Source organism: Xiphophorus maculatus, chromosome 23 (assembly GCF_002775205.1).
Source record: "Xiphophorus maculatus strain JP 163 A chromosome 23, X_maculatus-5.0-male, whole genome shotgun sequence".
NCBI lineage: Eukaryota > Metazoa > Chordata > Actinopteri > Cyprinodontiformes > Poeciliidae > Xiphophorus > Xiphophorus maculatus.
The window spans coordinates 6,514,803-6,539,193 of NC_036465.1; the positions used below are offsets into that span (position 1 = coordinate 6,514,803).

Genomic DNA, 24,391 nt, shown 5'->3' on the forward strand with positions numbered 1-24,391 from the left:
ATGTGTTTTTAGCTTTGATTTAAAGGAAGTCAAAACTGCCAAAACACTGATGGAAGTAACAGATTAATGGAAGGAACAAACTTTAATTAATCTAGACGTTTGTTACAGATTAATGTTCCAGATTAGATGCGGAATACTGCTTCTCCATGTTTGGTTCTGGTTCTGGGGATGTAGAGCAGACCAGAACCAGAAGACCTGAGTGGTCTGCTAGGTTGATGCAACAGCTCCAGGGTTACCCAAAGTCTGTCCTGGAGGGCCGGCATCCTGCATGTTTTAGTTCTGTCCCTGGTGGTAGTAACAACCTTTTCAGCATGTCAATGTTCTTCTTATGCCTTCTAACGAGCCATCATTGGATCCAACTGCGTTAAACCAGGGAGAGAACTAGAACATGCAGGATGACGGCCCTCGAGGACTCACTTTGGGCCCCATTGATTAAAGTCTAGTCCATACATTTGAAAAAAGATAAAACACGTGGATGAGTTTCTCGAAATCTTGTTGGGGACATTCATTCTTTAATCTTAGAAATGTTCTTCAGGTGACAAAAGGCCGACTTTGTAACTGTCTTTATGTGTCTGTCTGAAGCTTCAAGTCCATAGCTACACCCAGATTTCAGGCTTGATCACTAATTTCTAGCTGTAATAAGTGCAAATTAACTTGTTCCTCAATAAATTCCTAAAATTTGTATTGTAAAACTGCAGTAAACTTTAAAAGCATTTGAGAAACCTCGACTCTACTTAGACGCTGTTTGATTTAAAATGTAAATTTATATTACGTTGATATAAACAATTTTAGATTTTATTTAAGTGTTAGCTCTATGCAAAAAACAAATTTACGTAAATCTAAACGTACCGTACTCATGTTTATCTCAGAAACTAACGGAAGTAGCTGAAGCAACAGCGCCCTCTGGTGGCAGATCTTGAAGTCTGCAGCGTCACAAATGAGTGTTGAAACCAAGTGGGTTAAACATTTTATTGAATTGATTTCTGCATCTCTACTTTTATCTCTGGCTGACTTTACAAAGTGTAAAGAAAAGAAGAAACAAAAACAAAGAGGAGGGAAAAGAAGAAAAAGAAAATATTCACATGATTAAAACCATAAACATTAATTGGCTTCTGCACAACCCATCGTCCCCCTACGCCAACTTTTATTGCTGTAACAAATGGGGGTAAAGTTAAAAACATACAGGACCTAACTGCTACTCACAATAACAGAAGAATAAGAACAAGCAGAAAGTTGTGTCAGCGTTGGAGGAGATACAAGCCAGGTAATAAACACCACAGAGGCAGCGACCGTAAACTGGAGAAAGAGAAGCTGCTGCAGCCTCAGCTGGGAATTATCAGATATTAAACAAAAACAAGCCTGGTTGCATATATGACTAAAATAATTACTGATATTACTTAATAAAAATCATGCATAAGTAAAGAAGTTTGACTTTTGCTTCAGAGTTAAATTGTACATGTAAGAACAAAACAAAAAACAAAAAGTTCTGGTTGCATCCTAACTATAATAATCCAAAATACAAAGGCCCTGATATGCACCGACTGCACTGATATCATCTAGCACCATCATTTGCAAAAACAAAAACAAGATATAAAACATTTGTGGGGAGGGAAAGGAGAGTTCTTTAACATTTTTTTTGTTTTTTTTTTAACAATCCTACTGTGAAAAAATGAGTTCAAGATGCAGGGTGGGTTTTATTTCTGAGCACAGAATCAACAAAAACAAAATGTTAAAAGACGGGAGATGATAGGTTTAAGTATTGCTACAAAGCAACATCGTGCTCTAGTGTTTCGGATATTGGCAGATAAAAATTTTAAAAAAGTACAACTAGCACTGATTCGCATGGCTGAACAACTAAACATGAATACTCTTTAAAGAAAAAAACAAAACAGGAAGTTTAATTTTAGATCAGCTCTTTTTTTTTTCTCAGAGGAAATTAAATCAAAGACATGGCATGTTGGGTTTCCAGTCTTGTGCAAAATAAATATCCGATTACATCTGCACACAGCTGTTTTCCTGCTTCTGAGAGGTAACTCGTTTTGAGATGAGAACCAGCAGATTTTCAGAGTAAAACAAATAAAAAGCGCAGGCAGGTGGCTGGGAATCGTAGCTGACATGATCAAGTATTCGCCTCCTTTATCTTCCCAATAAAAAAATAAAATAAAAATCACATTACAGGTCTGCTTTGCGAAGCTTATGTACACAGAAGATGTTGTGTCAGGCCCAAGCGCTTTTTAAATGCCATGCAAATATTAGTGTTCCTTTGGTTATGTAAAAAAAAAAAATAAAAATCCACATGCATTTTGTCCTTTACAAAAATAAAAGTATAGAAAAATCACCGTTAAAAATCTGAGAATGCTTCTTCCAATGTAAAAAAAAAAAAACACATCACTTGTCATTAGTAATATACGTATTAATATCTGATTTATCATCTCAATCTAAATTGTATATTAAAACTATAATCAAATATATTCTTTTCTGGTACCTCTCACACTGTCATTTAATTGCTTTCATGTTAGTATTTAAAAATTAAAGTGTGAGAGGAAACTTGCAAGCTCCTGCTCCGTACAAAAAAAATAAAGGAAAGCAGTTTTGCAGCGCCTTGTCAAAAATACTCATCCTTTTAGAAACTTTTCCATAAAGCCACAAACTTAAATGTTTTATTGGGATTTTATGTGAAAAAATAGAATAAAGTGGTGTAAAAATGTGATCAGGTAAAGAAAATAAATATGAAAAGTGTGGCATGCATCTATATTAGGCCATGTTTCATAATTTACACCTTAAAATCTTGTAAAACTTTCCTCAAAAGTCAATTAATTTGTAAATGAAACAGAAAAAGTGTTGGGTTGTTTTGCATATTTTTTGGGACATACACAGTAAAACGTGAAAATCTGAGTTTTAAAATTTATCCAAAAAAATTATAATTTCTGGATTTTTAAAAACAGGAGCCGACAAACATGACTGTCAGGTTAATTGGTTTCTCTAAATTCTCCCTAGGTGTGAGTGTGTGTGTGCATGGTTGTTTGTCCTGTATGTCTCTGTGTTGCCCTGCGACAGACTGGCGACCTGTCCAGGGTGTACCCCGCCTCTCGCCTGGAACGTAGCTGGAGATGGGCACCAGCAACCCTCCCGACCCCATTAGGGACAAGGGTGAACAGAAAATGGATGGATGGATGGAGGAGCCGACAAAAACAAATGTGCAAATATGCCAAATGCCAAGTGTCTCTGAACCACGCTGGCCGAACTGCTAGAACTATAGCAAAAGGTGATTCAACGCCACACTTTTCAGATATTTGCAAAGAAAAATTTTCCACCTTTCACATAAAATCCCAATAGAACACATTGCAGTTTGTTTTTGTAACAAAACGCGAGACGTTTAGTGATGATGAATACTTTTCCAAGGAACCGTACCAGGAGAACGTTCAACAACAAAAACCTTCGATTTCCTTCAAGGTTTTGTTTCTGTCTCCTGAGAAATCTGCATAGCGTGCCGTCAAGTACAGGTGCAACGTGTTCATTTCATTGTCTCTTTTAAAAGATTATATACTCTTTTTATTATTATTTGTTGAAACGATATAAACAATTTTTTACAGTTTGGGGTCCCTGTGTGGCAGGAAACCTAAGTGCTTTGAAAATGCACAGACTCAAGGAGGAAAACCCAAAAACAACAACGATAAGAGAGCGGAGGCATCCTGGCGTGTAATACTTTGAAATGCCCACATACGTTCGATTTCTTCATTTTGTTAGTTCAACTGCACCTCAGGGATTTAGGAGAAAACAAAAACACCCTCTAGCTGGTTTCTATCATAGCACACTTGTCAAAAAATGCCAAACAGAAGGAAAACAACTCCAACCGAGTTAAATTTACAGGGTCGATGTAAAGCCACCGAAAGGTCGTCCAGTCCGTTAGTCTTCCTGATCTCAACTCTCTCTGGGGTCTGTGCAGCTTGATCGCTCGCACGTCTTTCAGTCGATCGCACGGCAACGCGTCGAGCGAGCGCTGGTGCAAAACTGGCCAAAAAACAACAAAAATAAAGTGTTCAGAACCAGCGCCAGCCTGATCTGGACGTACCATCTCTACAGCTGCTGCGGCGTAACATGACATGAAATGCAACCTCTGATGATTTGTCTTTCTTTACACTCCAAAAAATATTTTTTTTTTCTTTTTTTTTTTTTACACAAATAAAAATAATAACAATAATAATAATAAAGTCATCAGTTCCGGTTCTTAAGAAAGCAGCCAAATTGTTGCCAAGTGTTATTAAGAAAAATCATTTAGAGAAAAATAAAAAGAAAGCAGTTGCCTCCCTGTAACCGCACGTCTTGGCAAGTGACGTGAGGTCAGACGTTGGATTTGCTGTTTTCATCCAGCAGGGGGCGGTGCACCAGTTGTTCTGCTGTTTTAGTGAGGTTAAGTTGACTGGAGGTGAGATCCTGCAAGACAAGACACAATCGATGCAAGAGTGAGTCATAACCGCTCACCGGATCATAAACATGTGGATCAATGCGCGAGAGAAATTTAGATGAATAAAATGGCTGCTGTCGGGACCGACCCGCATGAGACGTAGAAGGAAAATATGTCAGACGATGTGGACGAGCTGCTGCTTTGACATAGTTTACTTAGTGAACACAGGAAGTACAAACAAGATGGAGGAACTTCGCCACGTCATCGTTTTTTATTTTTAAGCAGTAATGAGGCACAGTGGCAAAACCCTAAACTGCTGCTGCACTAGTTACTCAATTTGTTGTTGCTAGGTAACCAAAGAATGAGTGAGTTAGTTGATTCCAACAACCTAGAGGAAGTTGAACAGCTAAAGTCCTTCCTCTGCCTACATCCCCCAGAATGCTGTGCAGTTCTTGTTCGGAGTTCAGTGTACTTCTTGAATCTCTTGATATTGATCACTTGTCTATCGTGATAGATGTTGTTATTGATTTATTGTCCTGCCTTGTAATATCATGGCAAAATATTAAAAGATTCAAGGCATTTGAAAATGTTTGTAAGGCATTACGTTACAAGTGATGTTAGCTGGTTTATATGCATTTTTTCAAGGCGGCTGGATTGTGAAAAATCCAATTTTAACTCAAAGTTTAGCTGCTTTTTTCCAGTTTGTGGTGATTCTGCAGCTTTTTACTCTTTAAGCAGTTTAAATAAGAATCGTCTGGAAGGTAAAGCAGAGGAGTTGGCGTACCTGATGAGGTTCTGCTGGATTAGCTGGGCACCCAGCTGTGGGCTGAGCCCTGCGTGTTGGTTGGCCCCGTGTAGCCTTGGCCTCCGGGCAGGATGGGGTCAAAGTTGAAATCCATGCCATCTCCGTCCATGAGGTCGCTGTTGATGATGTAATCCACGTCGCAGTCCAGGTTCTCGGTGAACATATCTATGTCCAGGTCCGTGGGCAGTCGCTCCTGACCGGGCTGGAACCCTGTCGGAGCGCCAAACGGACCAACCGCCGGCAGGCTCAGGCTCTGATTGGCTGCTGGGGCCGGAGCGGGGGCGGTGTGATGAGCGCTGATGGTTTGCACCTGGTGGGTTTTGAGAGCAGAGAGGGGAGTCGGGTCCTGGGAGAGTCCGGACAGGATCATCCCCAGTCCGATTTGATGCTGCTGGTGGTTGTGGCGGAAATGCTGCTGTGGCGTCGGCTGCATCTGGGTCTGCATCGCCATCGGCGCCACGGCGTTCGCCTCCAGCGCTTTGTTCAGCTGCAGCTGAGCGGGTTTGGCTCGCACGCCCAAACCCATCTGACCCAGACCTCCAGAGTTCGCCATGAGCGGGCCGACCTGGGCCATTAGCACGTCACTGGGCGGAGGGGAGTCAGAGGTCAGCAGCACCTCCAGGCTGGAGGGAACATGGCCGCCATAGTGGCCGCCACCGTGAGCGCTGGAGCTGCTCATGGGGTTGAAGAGGGAGTTGCTGAAGGACGCTGGCGGCTCTTTGAGGGAGACGGCGGGCTGGGCGGCAGAGTGCGCCTGGTGGAAGGAGGTGAAGCCGGAGCCGCGCGGCAGCAAGGTGGAAGCGGAGGGCAGTGGCGTGGGCGGTGCCGGTGGCGCCGTGCTGGGACTGGCCGCGCCCTGCTGCGCCGTCATCAGGGTGAGGTTGTCGATCAGGTCCAGCTCCTCCATGACGGTCTCTGTGAGCGTCGGGGTCAGGCTGCTGGAGGCGTAGCGGCCCAGCAGGCCGTCGTCAGGCAGGCTGTCATCGTCCTCCTGGCCTGGGGCGATGGGCGACAGGCGGCCGCTCAGGGTGCTGGCGTTGGAGCTGGTGCGTGGGCGGAAGGTGGTCCACATGTCAGCATCGTCCAGGCTGCCACGCGATGACGGGCTGCTGCTGTTCACGCCCCACTTGGGGAACTGCTGAGACGAGTTGGGGCTCTCAGCGCCGGCAGAACCGCCGCCGCCGTCTCCCTGCAGCACACCACCACCACCGGCCGCTCCAGCCTGCTTCTTGGTCTGCTTGGCTCGTATGCGGCTCTTCAGCAGCTTGCTGCTGTTGTCCATGGAGACGGCTCGGCGGCGGGGGGCTTTCCCCGTCTTCCCACCCTCGGGGTTGAGCATCCACCAGGAGCTCTTCCCGGTGGACTCATTGTGAACCCTCAAGAACTTATTGTGGAGTGATAAGTTGTGGCGGATTGAATTCTGGGAAAAAAGAATAAGAGCAAAATCAGAAAAATTTAACTTTACAAAACAAAAAACTCTCAGTTACGTCTGAAAAAGGCAACATGGCTGAAAACATATCACGATACCAGCGTTTCATATCAGTCGATATCAATAATTATGATCAGTTTTTTGTTTTAAATATATGAAATACTGCCAAACTGTTGGCGTGACCTTTTCTGTTTTATTCACAGTTTTCATTTTTAAACAGTTATGACGCACGGTGGCAAAACCTGAAACTGCTGCTGTGCCAGTTACTCAACTAATTGTTGCTAGGTAACCAAACAGTGAGTTAGTTGATTATTCTATATATTAATAAGAATATTCTATCAAAGTCCAAAAAAGCAGAAGCTATAAAACACCCTGGGAACCCAAGGAGTTCATTGGCGAAAAAAGAATCCAGATTTTTCCAAAAATTTAATTTTCAAAAGCCAAAAATTTGATAAATATATTTAGCTGTGGAGCTGCACACAAGATACATTTTGGGGATGTTACTCAACGAGTTGTTGCTAGGTAACCACCAGTTACTCAGAAGGTTGTTGCTAGGTAACCAAAGAATGACCGGCCTAGTTGATTCCACTGTGAAAAGTTCAGAGAATATTCTATCAGATTATCTATCGATATTGATCACGTGACAATCCCGACGGATATCGTTATTGATTTATTATCCCTCAATTAATCGTTTACTGGAGTATACAGAGTCAAGAAAGAAAATTTGCTGAAAAAAAACATATTCAGAGCAATAATTAAGCCAAATTTGTACAAAAATATATATACTGTGCTTTTGAAATAAAAAATGTAAACATATTCTCAAGTTGTATAGTTTTAGCTGCACCTGGTACAAATTTTGTAAAACAATAAATAAATAAAAATCTCCTACTTATTAGGTTAATGCAAAAAATAATCACCAGATCAGACCTACACTGTATTAATGTTAAGTCAAGCAGAAAGGCTGACTTTAGATGAGGAGTATATTTTATCTGTGGATGGATCATTTGCTTCAAATGATAAAGCGTTAACTAAAGGGACGCTATCTTACTGTATGTTAGGTAATAAATGTTTATTTTATTATTTAAAAAATCCAATAAATATGGGCTGCTCAGTGGCGCAGTTGGTAGCACTATTGCCTTGCGGAAAGAAGGTCCTGGGTTCGATTCCCGGCCCAGAATCTTTCTGCATGGAGTTTGCATGTTCTCCCTGTTCATGCGTGGGTTCTCTCCGGGTACTCCGGCTTCCTCTAACAGTCCAAAAACATGACATTTTTTAAATTGGTTTCTCTAAATTCTCCATAGGTGTGAGTGTGTGTGTTCATGGTTGTTTGTCCTGTCGGCCTCTGTGAACCCCGCCTCTCGCTCGGAACGTTAGCTGGAGATAGGCACCAGCAGCCCTCCTGACCCCACTAGGGACAATAGTGTAAAGAAAATGGATGGATTTGACTCTTAATTTAGTTATAATATTGTACAAAAAGGCTTCAGTAAAAATATTTTTAGCTCATTAATTGTCAGAATAATTGCTCTGAATCTGGAACATTATGTGGGAAAAATCTGATCTGGACCTGGTAATCAGAAATCCAGTAAAATCTAAATTATTTTCTTAAATTTACCTTCATAATGCATAAAAATTAAAATAAAGAACACAGATGGTTGGTGTGAAATCTTTGGAGGTGTTTTAAGAACACAGCGGCCTCCCTATCGGACATCAGGTCATGGAGGTTTTCTGTTATGGCTGCAAAGATACAGAGTTAAATATTGTTCCACTGCAGAACGGGCCAAAGTTTTAAAGCCTTCTTCATGCCCCTGTTTCTTATCCAGATGTCAGAGAAACTGCCTGCCAGCTGGCTGAAAGATGTTCACAAGACTTTTCCACAACATTCAAGAAACACAAATTCTGTCGCTTAGCAACAGGAAGTCATTACTCTAAGTCCATACTTTTTAAAACCAGAGTGCTATGAGTGAAGTCTAAGTTTGAAAACAAACTAGATGATCAATATTTTTTTCCAATATAGGTTGCAATTTTCTAGCCAATCACAGATATCCCAAAATTAAGGAGTCAATTTTTCCTAATTCCTGCATCTGTTTTGGCCTGCATGGCTTTCCATACAGAGTGGCAACAAATTAAAGGTGGAACAAAACAATCAGCTGTTCACAGAACAACTTGTACATGTTCTTCAGCATGTATTGCTCTTAAATTAAATTTAAAAAAAAATGCTAGATGTGCTTTGCTTGGAAAAGCAAGCAACATGCAACTTCTGAAGCTTAAAAATTATTTTTATTTTTACACCTGGATGCAGTTTCTCACCTCCCCAGCATAGTAAAGAGTTTAATAATATTAGATTTAATCAAGGGAATAAATCCTGTTTCTGTGTTACAGTGCAACTGATTTGGCTTTTAAAGTTTAAATTCAGTTTCAATTAACTTGAACTTTGAAGTGATTTTTTTATTATTATTTTGATCCTTAATTAGCATATTAGTGATGTTTATTTAGGTGGTATGGATCATAAGTTTGTAGCACAGTTAATTTTGTTGAGGTAAAAAAAGAAATCCACATTTTCGCTCTCTCTTACAGTGTCTGCGTTTTAAATCTTAAATCTGTACCATATTAATTTTTTTTAATTGTTAATGTAGTAACAGCTACTTCACTTTGTCAAATTCTTTCCTATCTATAGATTCCTAATGTTTATTTTGTTATTGTTGTCCTTTTTTAAATATACTTTTAGCTATACAATGATTTGATCTTCCCTTTCCTATAAAAAATTGACCTTCTCTACCCGTTTAATTAGAAAAATTGTACGTTTAGTTTATTGTTGAGTAGTGAAAAGAGAAATACAATGACTACTTTTTTGTAGTTTTAGAAATTATTTTGGCATACAAGTAATTTTGGCTTGTGTGACAAAATATATTGAACACCACTGTTCTATACAGTTGTGTGGATAATATAGTTTTATATTTCTACTTTAAATATTTTCCCATATGCTCTTTTTCCAAGCATATACAGAATAATTAAAGTCAATAGTTTTCCAGATTGCATAGGGACTCTGTACTTAATCATGGTTCCCTTCATGTCTGAGGTGTTTCCCTGCTGCTGCACACATGGCTTAAATGAATGGATGATTAACAGGCTTCTGCTGCAGCTGAATGCATGCTAAGGAGGGAATGCAATAATTTTAATCAGTTGTTCAGGGTGGGAAACATCTAAAACAATAATAATCTCATAAAATGCAACCATAGATCTTTCCTAATCTTAAATTATCTTGTAGTTTTGACTTTGTTTTGATTTGTTGTGCAAAAAAATAAGTCATTATGCACAAGAGGCTGTTTACTTTTGCTAGGGCTCACCTTCCAGCCGGCAGAGCTGTTGCTGTCTCCTTTATCTCTGAAGTAAGGCACAGTTTTCACCATCCAGTCGTAGATCTGAGCCAGGGTCAGCCTCTTTTCTGGCGAGTTCTCGATGGCCTGGCTTATCAGATCCGCGTAGCTCTGGTTCCCCCACGCATTGCGCCTGGAGGATCCTTTGCGGGGCGTCGCTCCGGCTCCGCCCACGCCGGCCACAACCCCGCCCTCCTCCGCCGCCGCGGCGGCAGCGGCTTTCTCGGGCTCGGAGATGATTTGCTGCGGTTCGGGCTTGTCCTCGTCCGCTGCGGGCGGGGTCCCGGCGGCGGACTCGGCGCCATCCGCCCCTTCTACTTTGACAGCCGAGATGTCGGGCCTCGGGAGCGGCCATGTGCAGGAGCGGGGTCTGCTCTGCGGCTCAAAGTCGGGATCGATGGGGGGCATTGAAGACTCCTCCATGCTGGTTCTCTAAACTCCCTCTGACAAAGTTCTGTTCTCCTAAAACATTTACCTTTTCAATATTTAAATGTAAATTAAAAAGTTTCTGACATAAATATATACCTCAGTCACAACAGGGGGGGCTTCAACTAAGGGGCCTAGAAAGGAGACGCAATAATCTGGACACACCAATGGCCTCTGTTAATCCTCAGATTGGAGATTAGGGAACCCAAATAATCTCCTTAATAGTAACTATCATAAACCTTCCGATTTATATATATAGAAGAAGTCTCTTTGTTTCAATGAAACACAAACAACAGTGAAGGAGTGTCAATGAGCACCGAAACATCTGGATCTACAGAGGTTTCTGCTCATATTAAAAATAATAAGTTCGTTAAGTATTCAAAGTTTTTAAAAACCACCAAAGTAGTATTTTAGAAATGAGTGAAAATATCTTCCTATACCAAATTTCCAGATTTTTTTTTCTTACTTTTCCGTCAAAAACATTTTTTTATGTTTGAAGAGCACGATTGCAAATAAAAACAAACAAAAAGTAGCAAGAATATAAAAATCAGCAGTCACTAACCAGCGCGGCTGAATTAGAGTTAATAGTAAAAATGTAGAAGGAGCGACTTTGTGCAAACAATCCTGAGACTTTGTCCACTGTCTCTGTGTCCCGACTGGGATTTAAACATCCAAACTTATATCTAAAATAGACAAAAGGGGAAGGGAATGTGCTTTACTCTAACCTTGATAAAGTTTATTGTAGTAAAAAAAAAAAACAAGTGTTAAAAAAAACTTTTAAAAAAACGCAGTCCTGAAGTCCGTGCCTTAGGTCCGTTCCATGCGCCACATTGCGGCCAGGCGCATGTCACCAACTGCCATGTTTCTCCCAGTCTTGCCGCCTCGCACGGCGGTCAAACACTTCACACACCGCCCCGCTCCAAACTAAACTCCAGACTGATGGTCGCCTTCGTGGACTCGGTGAAGGAATCCTACCGTTTGTTCCAGGGGACTCAGCGGAGCTCGGTCGTCAGCGGGTCTGTCGGCTCCAAGTCGCCGCCGCACTTTCCAAACAGCACGATAGCCACCGTAACGCTAGCTGCTTAAGCTCCTGCTACTCCAGAGTTTACAATCCGTGAAAAAGTCCGCGAAAAACCTCGGATAGGCTCCACTGAGCAGCCGTTCCAGATCCTAGACGAGTTTTGAGAAACTTTCTGTCGTCGTAGCGATCCAAATACCCGCTTCTTCGCTCTCTTTTTGACTTATTTTGCTTTGTTTTGTTTTGACTCGAGGCGAAGACTCCCTTCTGACGTCTGTTTACCACTGTTAGGCAACGCGATCTGCGCCTGCGCCCTGCGGAACTCTGGGAAACGGAGTCCCCCCATGTGTCAGACATAAACAGCAGCTCCAAGAGGCGACATGTACCTGTATTATGTAACTGTTTATGAAAGACTGCTGAGTACACTTTGTCCGTTTAAGATGATTACTGGCAATTAAACAGGTTAGAGCGGTAATTGCTCTCAGAGCTCTAGACCGTACCGGTTTATATTTACGAATTATTGTGATTTATGTCACATGACTAAATATAGACTATTAAGACTGCCATAAAATAGGACAAATAAAATTACATATATAAAATAGGGGAATAAAGAGTGAACAGAAACAACTATTAACTTGACTACAAAAATAGTCATAAATAAAAATAATAATATATTAAAATTTTAGATTTTGAAGTATCTTTATATAAAAAAACACACAAAGTTTTCAGGAAATATCAAGCCAAAATTTGTTGTTGTTGCTTAGGGTCTAAATACAGAAGACAATAATCATTATAATGGCATATATTTATGTGCTTTATTATGATTATTGTTAAATAACATTTCCAACAAATATTTTTAAGAATTACTGCCATTCCATTTTTTAAATTATGCTATAAAGGGGCTGTTTTAAGGCACTATTCTGCACTTCCTGTGTAGATGTGCATGATCTATCTATCTATCCAGGTAATGTCTGTACTTTTAACAGTAATGCATGCATATGTCTGTTCTCAAAAGGTCACTGCTGGAAATATTCTCCAATATGCCACTTAAAAAAAAATGAAGGTGGAATAACAGATTGGTGACGCTAGAACATTATTTTTCCATGAATTGCTTGGCTTTATTTGTTTATTGCCTATATTTTGTCATTTATTGCTGTTTTAAATTGCCTGTTATATAACTGAAATGCTAACCTAGGTTGCAAATTAGATTGTACTCTAAATGCTATGCTGCACAGTACTTCTTAATGCTTTTCTTTATGCAGCAAATCAATAAAATCCACATGCTGGATTTGAAAAAGGGGTAATGGCTTATTAATTTTAATCCAGCATACACCCCAGCAGAATGGCAGATCCTCTCTTGATTTTCAGCACCAGCTAAACTTTTAACTGCACTTCTTTTCATCTCTGAGCCAGTTCTGATCGATGGATAAACCCATGAAAAGGTAAGTAAGTTGTCATAGTTAGTCTTCATTGATCGTCTATCTTTACTATTTTGTTATTTGAGCCTCTATAATACTGAAAAATATTCCACTTTTGTATACTAAGAAGTGACGACTGTAGTTTATCTGCGTGTTAATCTAACAGCATATGTTTGTGGTTTAACCTCTGAGTAGCTTTTTGTGTCGTAATCCTGATTCATCTTGCATACCAGTGACTCTTCCTGTCCATTGAGATGAACAGTAACACGCCCCACCGAAACTGCACTTAATCTCCATCTTTAATGTTTGTTTTTAAACCTGCGCCGCTCCTCGTTAGTTGAGTCATGCCTGAGACGGCGATGCTGAGAGGTTTCCTGTTTGGGACGGTCCACTGGCTCCAGGTGTCTGACTGCCAGGTGCAGACCCACTCTGCCTGTTCCTGGCACACTAACCTGAAAGCACTTGTGGTGACGTAAAGGAAAGTAACCACCAGTTTGAGTTTTTCTTTCATGTCAGTCAAATTTCTCTATTGGATCCAGTATCATTATGGATTAAAGATCCTCTAAGTTAGAATTTTTGGATTCAAATATCTGGGGATAGTTATATTGTCCAATCCAGAAAGCTCTACTCAAAGATGTTGGTTTGTAACTAGTTATATTTATTTTACTTTACATTGCACAACTTCTTTAAAAAATATGTATTTTTGGGTGTTTTTGTTGGTCTTACTTGAATAAAATTTCTGGATATTCTACCCAACAAACAAGTTTGTTTTACTCAAATATTCACCAGACACAGACACACGCCTGCATTTTTTGTTAAAGTTTCGTAAGTTTTATGTTGAAAGAAACTGATTTGAAAACTGTTTTCTTTTGCCTGATTTTGATATTTATGATAATTATTTTTATTTTGGTCCTTATTTTCAGTGCAGTACAGACTGCTGCAGAAGATCTTTCCTGCCAACAGGCATCTTGATCTTCAATAACTCTTTGAAGAATCTAAATTAATGATTTATAACAACATTTAATTTCCATTTGAGATTAATAAAGTGTTTTTAAATTTGAATGTAAAATACCCAACTTTTCATATAACTTTACATTCTGGTTTGTCTGATTATGGAATTTTTAAATATTAAATTATTGATGTTTTGATCAGATCAATACTTGAGTCACCTTTTTCCAAATGCTTTTTTACTCTTGAGTAATTTCTTGGATGGTTAATTTAGGTTTACTTGAGTAAAAATATGTTGAAGTAGTGCTACTATTACTTGAGTAAAATGTTTGGGTGCTCTACCCACCTTTGGTCAAACATTAGATGTCGACATTTTTAATAGGCAGACGCCCTTTTGTCAAAAGACAGAACTCTGATTTTAATCTCGGAATTTAAACTTTTTTTCAGAAACATGACTTTTTTCAAAAAAAAAATAATGCTAACGTTAATCACACTGTTCAGAATCTCAGAGATCCACTGAGATCAAACATCTGAATGTTTAATCCCACATTCTAAGATTAAAGTCAGAATTATTATTTTTTTTTTTACAGTGTGCCTAATCCTCTTCCCGTAAAATGCAGTTTAAGGGTCAGAGCGAAGCTTTGTTATTGTAGACTTCAATCCCCACAAGCCTTTGCTAACATCCGGTGTCTTCCCGTCCATTAGCATCCAAGAAACCCGAACCAACCTAACGATATCCATCTGCAGTCCTTCGAGAACATACGTCGTTAAACTACTTCATGTCGATCCTTGATTTTAACTGAATGAAAGATTTTATCCGATTCATCAGATGCAGGTGAGGCCAAAGGCGCAGAAACATCGTCATTTCTCAGGTTTTGGTTAGCCAGCGATAGCATCAGTAACAGCTAAGCTAACAGAGAAGCTAATGCTACCGTTAGCATAGACCTGAAGTCGAGATTTGTCAGGACAGGACACAATGTTTATTGGTATGCTCTGACAAAATTCGATTTCTTGCACCAAAAACCTATAAATATTCATTCGGGTTTAAGAAAATAAGTAGCTATGGTGGTTTACTGTTGCTAAAAACGAAATCGTAGCCTACGAGCTAGTTTTATTGCATGTTAACTGCTGGAATCTGGCAGAAGCCGCTGAGCTCCGCGAACGTTTTTCTTTATAACTTTATTTCGCTTTGCTGCATCAGCTGTTTGATTAATAGATTACATTTGACTGACGGTGCAGTGAAGTTGTCTGTAGTGTTAGCAGCATGCCAGCTCAGCGGGTCGCAGTGTGAGTGCGGTGCAGTTTTGGTGCCAGGCTGTGGGATCCAGCCTCACAGTGTTGGTGTTGTTTGTGCCAGGGCTTTGGCCCCGTCTCCAGCAGCTGAAGCGCACCCGTCCTGTCCTCTCTGCTCCACGGCCTTCCTCCTGTCTGAGCCATGACCACCCAGATGGATAATGATTTGGTGAGTGCAACCTGAACAATAACAACAGTGAGCAAAAAGATGTTTTAATCAGCCATCATTGTGTATGATTGCCATGGCGTTTCAAGCAGCAGCTCAAGTTGGGATAATTTAAGTGTTTTGGGTTTCGGTCGGACGTGGAAGGGGGGTTGTGGATTAGCCAACTTCCACAAACACTTATCTGGGATCGTGACGGCTGTTCCCGTGAACACCATCTGTCTAATCTCGGTTAAACGCTGGCCTACTTTCCTTTCAAGGTTTAGGTACCAATTGATTGTACCCTCTTTGTGTGCTGCCCCCAATTTCAACCAAAATATTTGTCACATGTTAAGTCAGATTATTTAGTCAAGCGACACTGGAATTTGGGATATAAATGTCTTTATATTGGATCTTTTCAAATGACTAAACCAGAACATTTCTGGTTTTTATTTGAATTGCTACCTACTGATTTGTCTTTGGCTAAATCTGATGTATTGTTTTTGTTTTTCCAAGGGCTAATGCATAAATTTGAACATTCTGCAGGTTCTTTTGTAGAAATGGTTTTAAATCCAACAGAAAATGCATTGTAAATACATATGTCCCATTTGATTTTTACTCACAACTGGCCTCGCAATAATAAATTTTACTGGATGATAAATTGTCTCAGAATTAATTTTGATAAACGATAATATTGTTGTTTAGAGACCATTTCCAAGTAATATAATGTGATGCAATAATAATAATACAAGAACACAATAATACAAGAAGTTTATTGATTTTCAAAGATCAATAAACTTCCACTTTCAATGAACATTTAACACTGGAACTGGATAATATTTTAAATATATAAAATAAATAAACAAAACAACAAATAAAATAAATTATGAAGTCTCCGTTAACAAAATTGTCCTTTAAAAGAAGAGATAGTTGAGACTAAAGCACCAGATTGAAGACTTTTGTCATGCAGTTTTTGGTAGACAGAAAAGAGAAAAACAATGAATCATGCAAATGGAAATTATTGAGCTCATTTTAATTTATTATGCAATTAATTGATTTATTGTTTATTGCAACAGGCCTACTCAAAAAATGCATTAACATATAGGGACAAATGTTTTTATTGTTTAATAATGCTGGCAGTTCTTAATTTAGATTTATTTAATAAAAAAAGGATATAAATCTCTTTTTCATCATTATATCAATAGTTTTTTTTAGAGTTTACTTGGTTATATTATGTTATATTCACATGTTTCATCTGAAAAAATTAACATATATTCTATTGCTGTCCATAAGGAAGTTATGGTTGATAATATTTTAACAAAAACAGCCAAACACAAACCTTTGTCTCCTTAAGCACTCCCAAATCCATAAAACAGGCAATTACAAGCGTGTTTCTGTTGTAAAACATTTATTCGGATTAGAAAAACATTTCAGGAATTTGTGATGTATGCTGTTGCCATGGGCAACCAGGTAGGTTTGACTTTGTTTTTATTTCGCTGGGGATAAAAGTGAACAAAGCCTGTTGATGACGATGATGATGACACACACGTGCAACCAAACGGCGAGGTTATCCGGTTCACAGGGACCCTCAGGGCGAGACGGTGTGGGGGCGGTGGGTTGTGTTTGTAAACAGATCAGGAAGCGGGGTCGACCCCTTTCTCTCCCTGACGTCACGCTCATTCAGCTAAGTCGCTTTGTTCTGCTTGCTGTGATTTATCAAAAGAAGAAAGTTCATGGACCGCCTGCTAATCAGTGGCAAATGTCAGGAAAGGCTTTCACCTGGGTCGCTCTCAATAACAAACGCTTTATAATGGATTCTTTTATGAAGCCATTACAAAGCAGACTCATAAAGATGCAATTTTACCAGAAACATTTTTTAAAATCAAAAGAAAAAAAATTAATGTGGGGGAAAAGCTTTGATAGTTATCCACATCATGTGGTTCGGTCTTCGAAATACTCTCACTACCTCAGTTGTTTCAGAGTTTTAGTATACTGACAATAATTTGTTGCTGATGTGTTAAAAGATGAAGTATTTCCTTATCTGTAAAACAGATACCAAATTATAACTTCACAACATGCTCAACATTCCTCATTTTATGTTTTTGGGTTGGAGGTCTCATAAAATTGCTACTTTATTCCGACTTTATTCTGCTAATATTGTGACATTATTCTAGTATCATTTCGACTTTACTGTAAAATGTTATTGTAATGATATTGTGACTTTATTTTCATGATAAAAAAATAATTGTAGCTTGATGCTACTAGTGCTGGACGATATGGCTGAAAAACGTATCACGATATAAGCATTTCATATCAATCAATATCTATAATTAGTGATTAGTTTTTAAATATATGAAATGCTGCCAAACTGGTGGCATCATCCTTTCTCTTTTTTTTATCCAGCTTTCACTCCACGCTGCTGTTTTTTATTTTTAAACAGTTATGAGGCACTGTGGCGAAACCTGAAACTGCTGCTGTGGCAGTTACTCTACAAGTTGTTGCTAGGTAACCAAAGAGTGAGTGAGTTGCTAGGTAACCAAAGAGTGAGTGAGTTCTGAGTTGAATTTCAGTGAATATTCTCTATAAAGAACATTGAATGTTATATCAGACGTATTATCTACTGATATTGATTGCGTGCCTTTTGCGATACATATTATTGATTTATTGAACAGTCCTGTCTGATCCCTATATTCTGTCATTGAGTTGACCAGAATTCAAAGTCCAATTAAATACAAACTGTAAAACTCGCTTGTCAAACAAGACATGCTTAGGCATGCTGACGTTACTCTGAACTATGGAAACCCAAAAATTAAATCTTCAAAAGCCAAAAATTTAATGAATTAATTCAGCCTCACTGTTACAAACCCTTCTAAACTAAACCCACTATCAGCCTTTGACTCCATGTTAAATTAATAACCCGGCGCTGTCTGGGACACCTGGGGTTATCGCATTAGCCTGACGGTCCGGAGCGGAGCGGCAGCACCCTGACACCAAAGGGGCCATGTTCTCCCTCCTAACCCCACCCTCATCTGTTGTTGTCTCTGGCACCAAGGGCTCACTTCACCGTAAGCCCCCTCCAAACAAAGTCAGCCAGTCAAAGAGAGGAGATCTGCTGTGGATAAATCTAATTAGACTGGAATGCCCGTCTCCTCTGAGCCTGCGGAAGGTCACCTCATGCCAGAAGAGGTTAGAGGAAGTGCAAGAGTTTCAACGCTGATAATTGGGAAGATTGCATCTGTATGAACGCCGTTTGACTCGGATGCTACGAGTTCTGGGTTTGGACGCACTGAGATGTTTTCATTTGTTGTTTTTTTTAGGTGCATCTTCGCCTTATCCTGGTCAGCGGCAAAACACAAGACTTCACTTTCTCTCCAAACGACTCGGCCACAGACATCGCCAAGCATGTGTTTGACCACTGGCCTGCAGGTACGTTGTATGGATTCTATAATTTGAACATTTCCTTTATGTAAACCTTCAGTTATCCTCCTGATATTGCCATACATTTTTGACGACACAAGCAACTGCTGCCTCCTCTTGTAAAGCTGTATATTTTATATTATATTGTTGAAGAATAAGATGTGCGTACACATATTCTTGATACAAAGTGAAAATAGTCTACTTCAACTGTATGAAGGATGTCAGTTTTATCCAATAAGATGCAGGCAGTCAGTGAATGTATTGAAGTACATTTAATCCAAAGTGTGGGATATTGTAAATTATGTTGCACTTCACCAAATAATAAATCTAGTTTATTTATATCTAGTACACTTTCACATTTCCACCAGGTGTGGCCAAAGTGTGACCCAGGGGCCATTTTTGGCCTTGAAATCATTTTTGATTGATCAAAAGTCAAGAAGAATAAAAATTTGGCCAACAAAATAAAAATCTACCAATGACCCCAAATATTTTAAATTGTCTGTTTATCTTTTAATAAGGGAACAGTCTAAAGCCTTTTTTATGTTTCGAATCTTTAAAGATGTATAAATGTAATAAAAATGTAACTTATTGAGCAAATTAAACTAAAGTCAAAGAAAAATTACATTTGCATTTTTAGTTTAATAAATTTTGTGGCCCGTGAGTTGTTTAAATTTGCCAATTTTGGCCCCAGGGGAAAAAAGTTTTTTAAATTTCCCAGTTAATTCTAAATGTCAATAAACCTTTTTAAACATTAATGTTTTAAAGGGGATCTGTTATGCAAAATTCACTATTTGCACATTTTTGTTCTTCCATTTGGGACTGAATTGCTTCTCAAAACAGTTTAAAAAATCTGAAATGCTAAGTCACATTCCATGGACACTGCGCCGTTACCTAGCAACCCCTGCCAAGCCCAGGCTGTTACCTAGCAACCCAAACGGAACTCAAGAACATTTGGTCAACTGGTTTTATGGATCTATGCACTGTAAAATAGCTGCTGGAAAAGACAAGTGTTTTGTTGTTGATTTACCATCCAGAAATCAATTGCTACATTTGGTTGTACAGGAGGCTCACTTTCTGCTTTTCAAAGATGTGTGGTTGCACAGCAGCAGCTTGCTAGCAGAAAAAAATTTATTAAAATTAGATATGGTCCCAAAAAGTTGGAGATTTTATTTTCATGCCATATTTGCACAATTTCTTGGTCAAAATACTTACTAGTCTAATAAATGTGCACACGGTGTTTTGTGACAGGATGGGAGGAAGAGCAGGTGAGCAGTCCCAGTATACTGCGCCTCATTTTCCAGGGGCGCTTCCTTCATGGCAACGTTACGCTGGGAGGTGAGACCATCTCTAATGCAACCCGATCACACCGACAACCAATAAAACTGTATTTGTAGAGCAGTTTTCATACAGCCAAAGTGCTTAAAACAGTTTTAAAAAGTAAGAGGTACAGAACAGAAGGAAATATGATCAAAAATGAACAAACTAACCAAACAAATAATGTTCATCTAATGGAGAAAATAAAAACGGTTTGCACCAAATCTTTAGGAACATTTTTGATGACGGATTTTACTTTAAATTTGAGCTAAATGAAGTGACCTGCAGCTGCAGTAGTAGTCTTCCTTTATCTAAGCAGGTTGTGATTTCAGAAATTAACGGCTAAGCCTTGCCAAAGCGGTCTAAGGAGCAAATGAATGTGATCATCTGTTTTCTTTAAACTCATTAAGCAGTTGACCTTTCGACCCAGCTACTCTCCGCCTGATCTCCACCTGCGCTCACTGGCTCGAAGTCAAATGAACGGGTTGATTGTTAGCTGACTAATCACTAGTCTGATTTACCAATCTGTAACATTCAGGGTGTAACGTGATAAAATAAAGCAGAAACGTTTCAATACTGAATGTAAATAAATACATAAATATATATATCTATATATATATCTATATATATATATCTATACATATAGATATATATATAGATATATATAGATAGATATAGAGAGAGAGAGAAATTTCTATATATATATTTATATAAATTGATTGATTATTGGCCCAGAAATAAGTTTTACTGATGATAAAACAAAACTTAAAACAACCCGGTTTAGTGAAATTGAGGCGACACGGCTATCATTTATTTGAATTTTCAACAATTACATGCGGATTAAAATCATTTCATTCAGGTGATTAATATTTTCAAAGGCTAGGCTAAAATCTCATCATCTAAAAATAATTTTGTGCAACAAATGTAATGCACATGTTTTGTATAGAGAAGCATAATTAATAAAACGGTTTACTGATGTTTGTTTCCTGTTTGAAGCTCTGAAACTGCCACCGGGACGAACAACCGTCATGCACTTGGTTGCCAGGGAGACTCTTCCAGAGCCCAACTCTCATGGTTAGTGTTGTCATAAAACCAAGAGAGTTTTCCTTCCAAGATTTAATTTGTTGACTGGAATATTTAGTAAATATTTTCATGTTTGGAACAAACTAAGGCAGAGATTCATTGCTCATCCTGTTTACGGCTGGAGCTTCTCATCGACTCGAGGTTTTAAATCTGCACGTCTCTCCTGTCTTGTTTTTGTAGGTCAGAGGAACAGAGAAAAAACCACAGAAAGCAACTGCTGCCTCCTCTTGTAAAGCATCCGAAACCCCCTTCCCTCCTCCTACCCCGACATCGTGCAAACTAAACATAACGCACACCTAAACATGCACAAACTCCCTCACTTTTTTCTCCTGCTGCTCGCCTCTTCGCCTGCAGATCTGGAAGAAATCACAGGAAGTCCCATTTCGGGGACGCTTTGGTTGAACTCTTGTCCAATCTGAGGCATTTTTTTTCTGTTGTTTTTATTCGTGCCAATATACCCCACCAACACAATTTTTACTGTCAGCATTACTTCCTGTAGCCATTTCTTTTTAATTTTAGGATTTCACCGACACACGCTCTCTGCCACCCATGAGGTGTTTTTAAAAAGTTGGCATTTTTAGTGTTAAAGACCCGGAAGCTCACAGCTTTTTAACGGACTTATAAAGGATTTTGTGGGCTCTGAGCCGCCTCTACTATTTACGTGGACAATTCCCCGGGTCCTGCTGCACTTAACCTGTCTAATTATGAAGTGTTTATTGATTAATCTCCTCCTTCAACATTGTTTTTATTCTTTTTTTTTTTTTTCTTTTCTCTCTCACGTAGTAGAAAATTTGCCAAACATTTTCTGCAGAACTAACTGAACTGCCTGCGTTTGTTCGTTTCTGTCGGAGAAGCTTTGGCGAAGAGAAACTGTTTTGGATCCACGGATTCGTTTGGTATTTTGTTGTAATAACGGAAGGTGAGTAGAAACAAAAGCGGAAAAACAAGACGGGAGGGAGAGATGGTGTTAGTTTAATTCTCCTTCCAACCAATGGAGGCTCTTAACGAGGCAGAATATTGATGGATGGGGGAAAACAGGAAAGCAGGGTAGGTTTTCGCCTCCCTTTCATTTTGGATACCGTCTATATTTCATGTTTGCCTTTTATTGTGGAATTCATTAATATCATTAATAAGGAAATTTAAATATATCAATTTTTATCTTGTGTATAGGTATTTGTTGAGTTTGTGTGCGAGTTTGTCTGAGGGTGTGTGATGCACGTTGCATACTGTGTGAGGACTAGTGAGATTTTTATTTTGAAGTGATGCACTGTGACAGGCTGCGGAAACCTTTCGATTCCTTCCATTGAGTGTCCTTTGGTTTGTGTTTTTGTCAATCAGTGTCACTGCTATGAAGTTTTAGCTCAGTATGAATACATGTAAAAGAAAAAAAAAACTAAAATGCAATGTGGTCAACATAAAAGCTTGTATTATAAATTAATAAATCTTTACATAAGGCAGATTCTTTGGGTTCAGATTCTTTTTTTTTTCAGTTTTTGGGTTTTTAATTTTCAACACAAACAGAAAACGTACTAAGCTCGTGGCGCTTGGTAGTCATTCATGCAGCCACATTTTTGAGTTAAAAAATGTTTAAAGTTGACAGGAAATTTGAAAATATTACTTGATAGTTATGCATTTTTGGAATACTGGAATATTAATACCCAAACACCAACTATTAAGTCTTAAAAAAGACAATAATTTTAAAAACTAAGATAAATTAACAATGCTCAGCCTGGTGGCCCGCCAGGCTTACAGTACACTGAGGAAAACCTAGCAGAAAATCATGTTGCAAATAGACTTGGGTTGGGATCTTAGATCATTTCTAAAGATATCAAATTGGTTCAACAATTTATAAAATTCTCCTATTCAAAATTTTATCACCCATTTCCTCACTTGTTCCTTCAAAAATTTATAATACATTATTTTTTTTCACATTTTGTTACATTAAAACTACAGATGAAATGATAAATTTGATTAATTATTGAAATTATCTTCTAATTTAGTAATCGATTAATTGTGAACTGACTCCACAAAGTCAGTTGCTGAAAACAACATATTCACAGCAGCAATTGATTCAAAACTGTACGAAACATATTTGCATTTAATATTTAAACACCTTAGCTTCTAAACTCCTCAAGTTGTAGAGTTTTAGCTTCACTTGCTTCAGATTTACTAAAGGAACATTATCACATTTACTATTGGGCCATAAAATGTTTTCTTATTTTAAAAAAAGGAATGTAATTATTTTTGATTTTTTTTTTAATGCATTTCTTGCATAAAAGCTTAAATGGCTGAATGAAAAACCTGTAGCATGTGGCACTTTTTTATCTGATTAATCAATTACCAAAATGATAAATAGATTGATTACTAGAAGAATAGTTACAGCCATGATTACAACTCCAAACTTCAGTTCATTTTATTGGGACTTTACATGTTAGACCAACACAATGTGGTGCATATTAGACTCAAAGAGGACGCCTCAGAAAGTTGTAGGGAAAATAAGAAATTAAAAAAAACGAATTGAAGCGCTCATGATTTTTTTTAATATGTTTTTTGTTTGTTTTTATCAGGAGGAACGGACCAGAACTGTAGCAAAGAAACTATCACTCCTCTTTGTCCATGAATACAAAAACCAATGCTGCAAACTTAATCCAAGACTGAATAGTCAATCCAAAACTCTTCATCAGTTTCTGTTTAACTGATTTTATTCAGTGAATGTCCTCTTCAGATAGGTGGTGTATTGTTCTATTTGGCCTGTAGGTGGCAGTGTCCCTCTGTTAGCCTAATGCGGGATCCTAAATAAGGTGTTTAAAAAATGTCTTAAGTAGTCCGGAACTAGGAATAAAAGCCTAATACTACAGCGTGGTATTTGGTTTTTGAAAGTTTAGAGGCATAAAAACATAATTTAACAGTTTGAGCGTCGCATGGAAAGCTGTCATCACTGCGTGCTGAGGAGTTAAAGTTTCCACCGAGCTGAACTCCAGCAGCTGTTTTCTGGTCTGCTGCTACTTAACTCTGGCAGAGATTCTCAACAATCCTCAAATCTCTCAACAAACGGCTCTTTCACAATGTAGCGAGGAGACGTTTGCCACAGTTTCCACTTATCTGGACTTAAAAAAAACTTTCCTGGGTGTTTCTGCAGAGAGTGACGGAGTCGGAGCAGGAGTTGACCACAGAGGTGATCAGCTGCGTCTTAACAAGAGTCCAGGGAGGCGATTTGTTGAGCTGTCGGCTACCGAAACCTCCCACAGTTCCTGCAACCTCTGCAGGGTGAATTTCTTTCTGTGGCTGACATGACTCAAAGCGCGCCTGCAGCCAGAGT

General features: G+C 38.8%; 2 protein-coding genes across 2 annotated transcripts; one reads left to right on the top strand and one right to left on the bottom strand.

The window, feature by feature from the left end:
• Nucleotides 1-4,163: 4,163 nt before the first annotated feature.
• Nucleotides 4,164-11,770, bottom strand: foxo4 (forkhead box O4). Its single transcript, XM_014468943.2, has 3 exons — nt 9,984-11,770; nt 5,190-6,630; nt 4,164-4,434 (listed from the first exon to the last, which is right to left on the bottom strand). The coding sequence occupies exons 1-2, from the start codon at nt 10,434-10,436 to the stop codon at nt 5,209-5,211; spliced, it is 1,875 nt and encodes a 624-aa protein (XP_014324429.1). The 5' UTR covers nt 10,437-11,770; the 3' UTR covers nt 4,164-4,434; nt 5,190-5,208.
• Nucleotides 11,771-14,492: 2,722 nt separating this feature from the next.
• LOC102226815 (ubiquitin-like protein 3) lies at nt 14,493-22,529 on the top strand. Its single transcript, XM_005799481.3, has 6 exons — nt 14,493-14,658; nt 15,181-15,285; nt 18,576-18,684; nt 19,924-20,010; nt 20,986-21,063; nt 21,253-22,529. The coding sequence occupies exons 2-6, from the start codon at nt 15,259-15,261 to the stop codon at nt 21,303-21,305; spliced, it is 354 nt and encodes a 117-aa protein (XP_005799538.1). The 5' UTR covers nt 14,493-14,658; nt 15,181-15,258; the 3' UTR covers nt 21,306-22,529.
• Nucleotides 22,530-24,391: the final 1,862 nt, after the last annotated feature.

Bases quoted from the DNA above. Each gene is read 5' to 3' on its own strand.
- LOC102226815 (XM_005799481.3), top strand. From the start codon at position 15,259: ATGACCACCCAGATGGATAATGATTTG. The intron at 18,685-19,923 runs GTACGTTGTATG...GTTTTGTGACAG, and splicing joins GTTTGACCACTGGCCTGCAG to GATGGGAGGAAGAGCAGGTG. The intron at 21,064-21,252 runs GTTAGTGTTGTC...TTGTTTTTGTAG, and splicing joins TCCAGAGCCCAACTCTCATG to GTCAGAGGAACAGAGAAAAA.
- foxo4 (XM_014468943.2), bottom strand. From the start codon at position 10,436: ATGGAGGAGTCTTCAATGCCCCCCATCGATCCCGACTTTGAGCCGCAG. The intron at 6,631-9,983 runs GTGAGCCCTAGC...CTTTTTTCCCAG, and splicing joins ACAGCTCTGCCGGCTGGAAG to AATTCAATCCGCCACAACTT.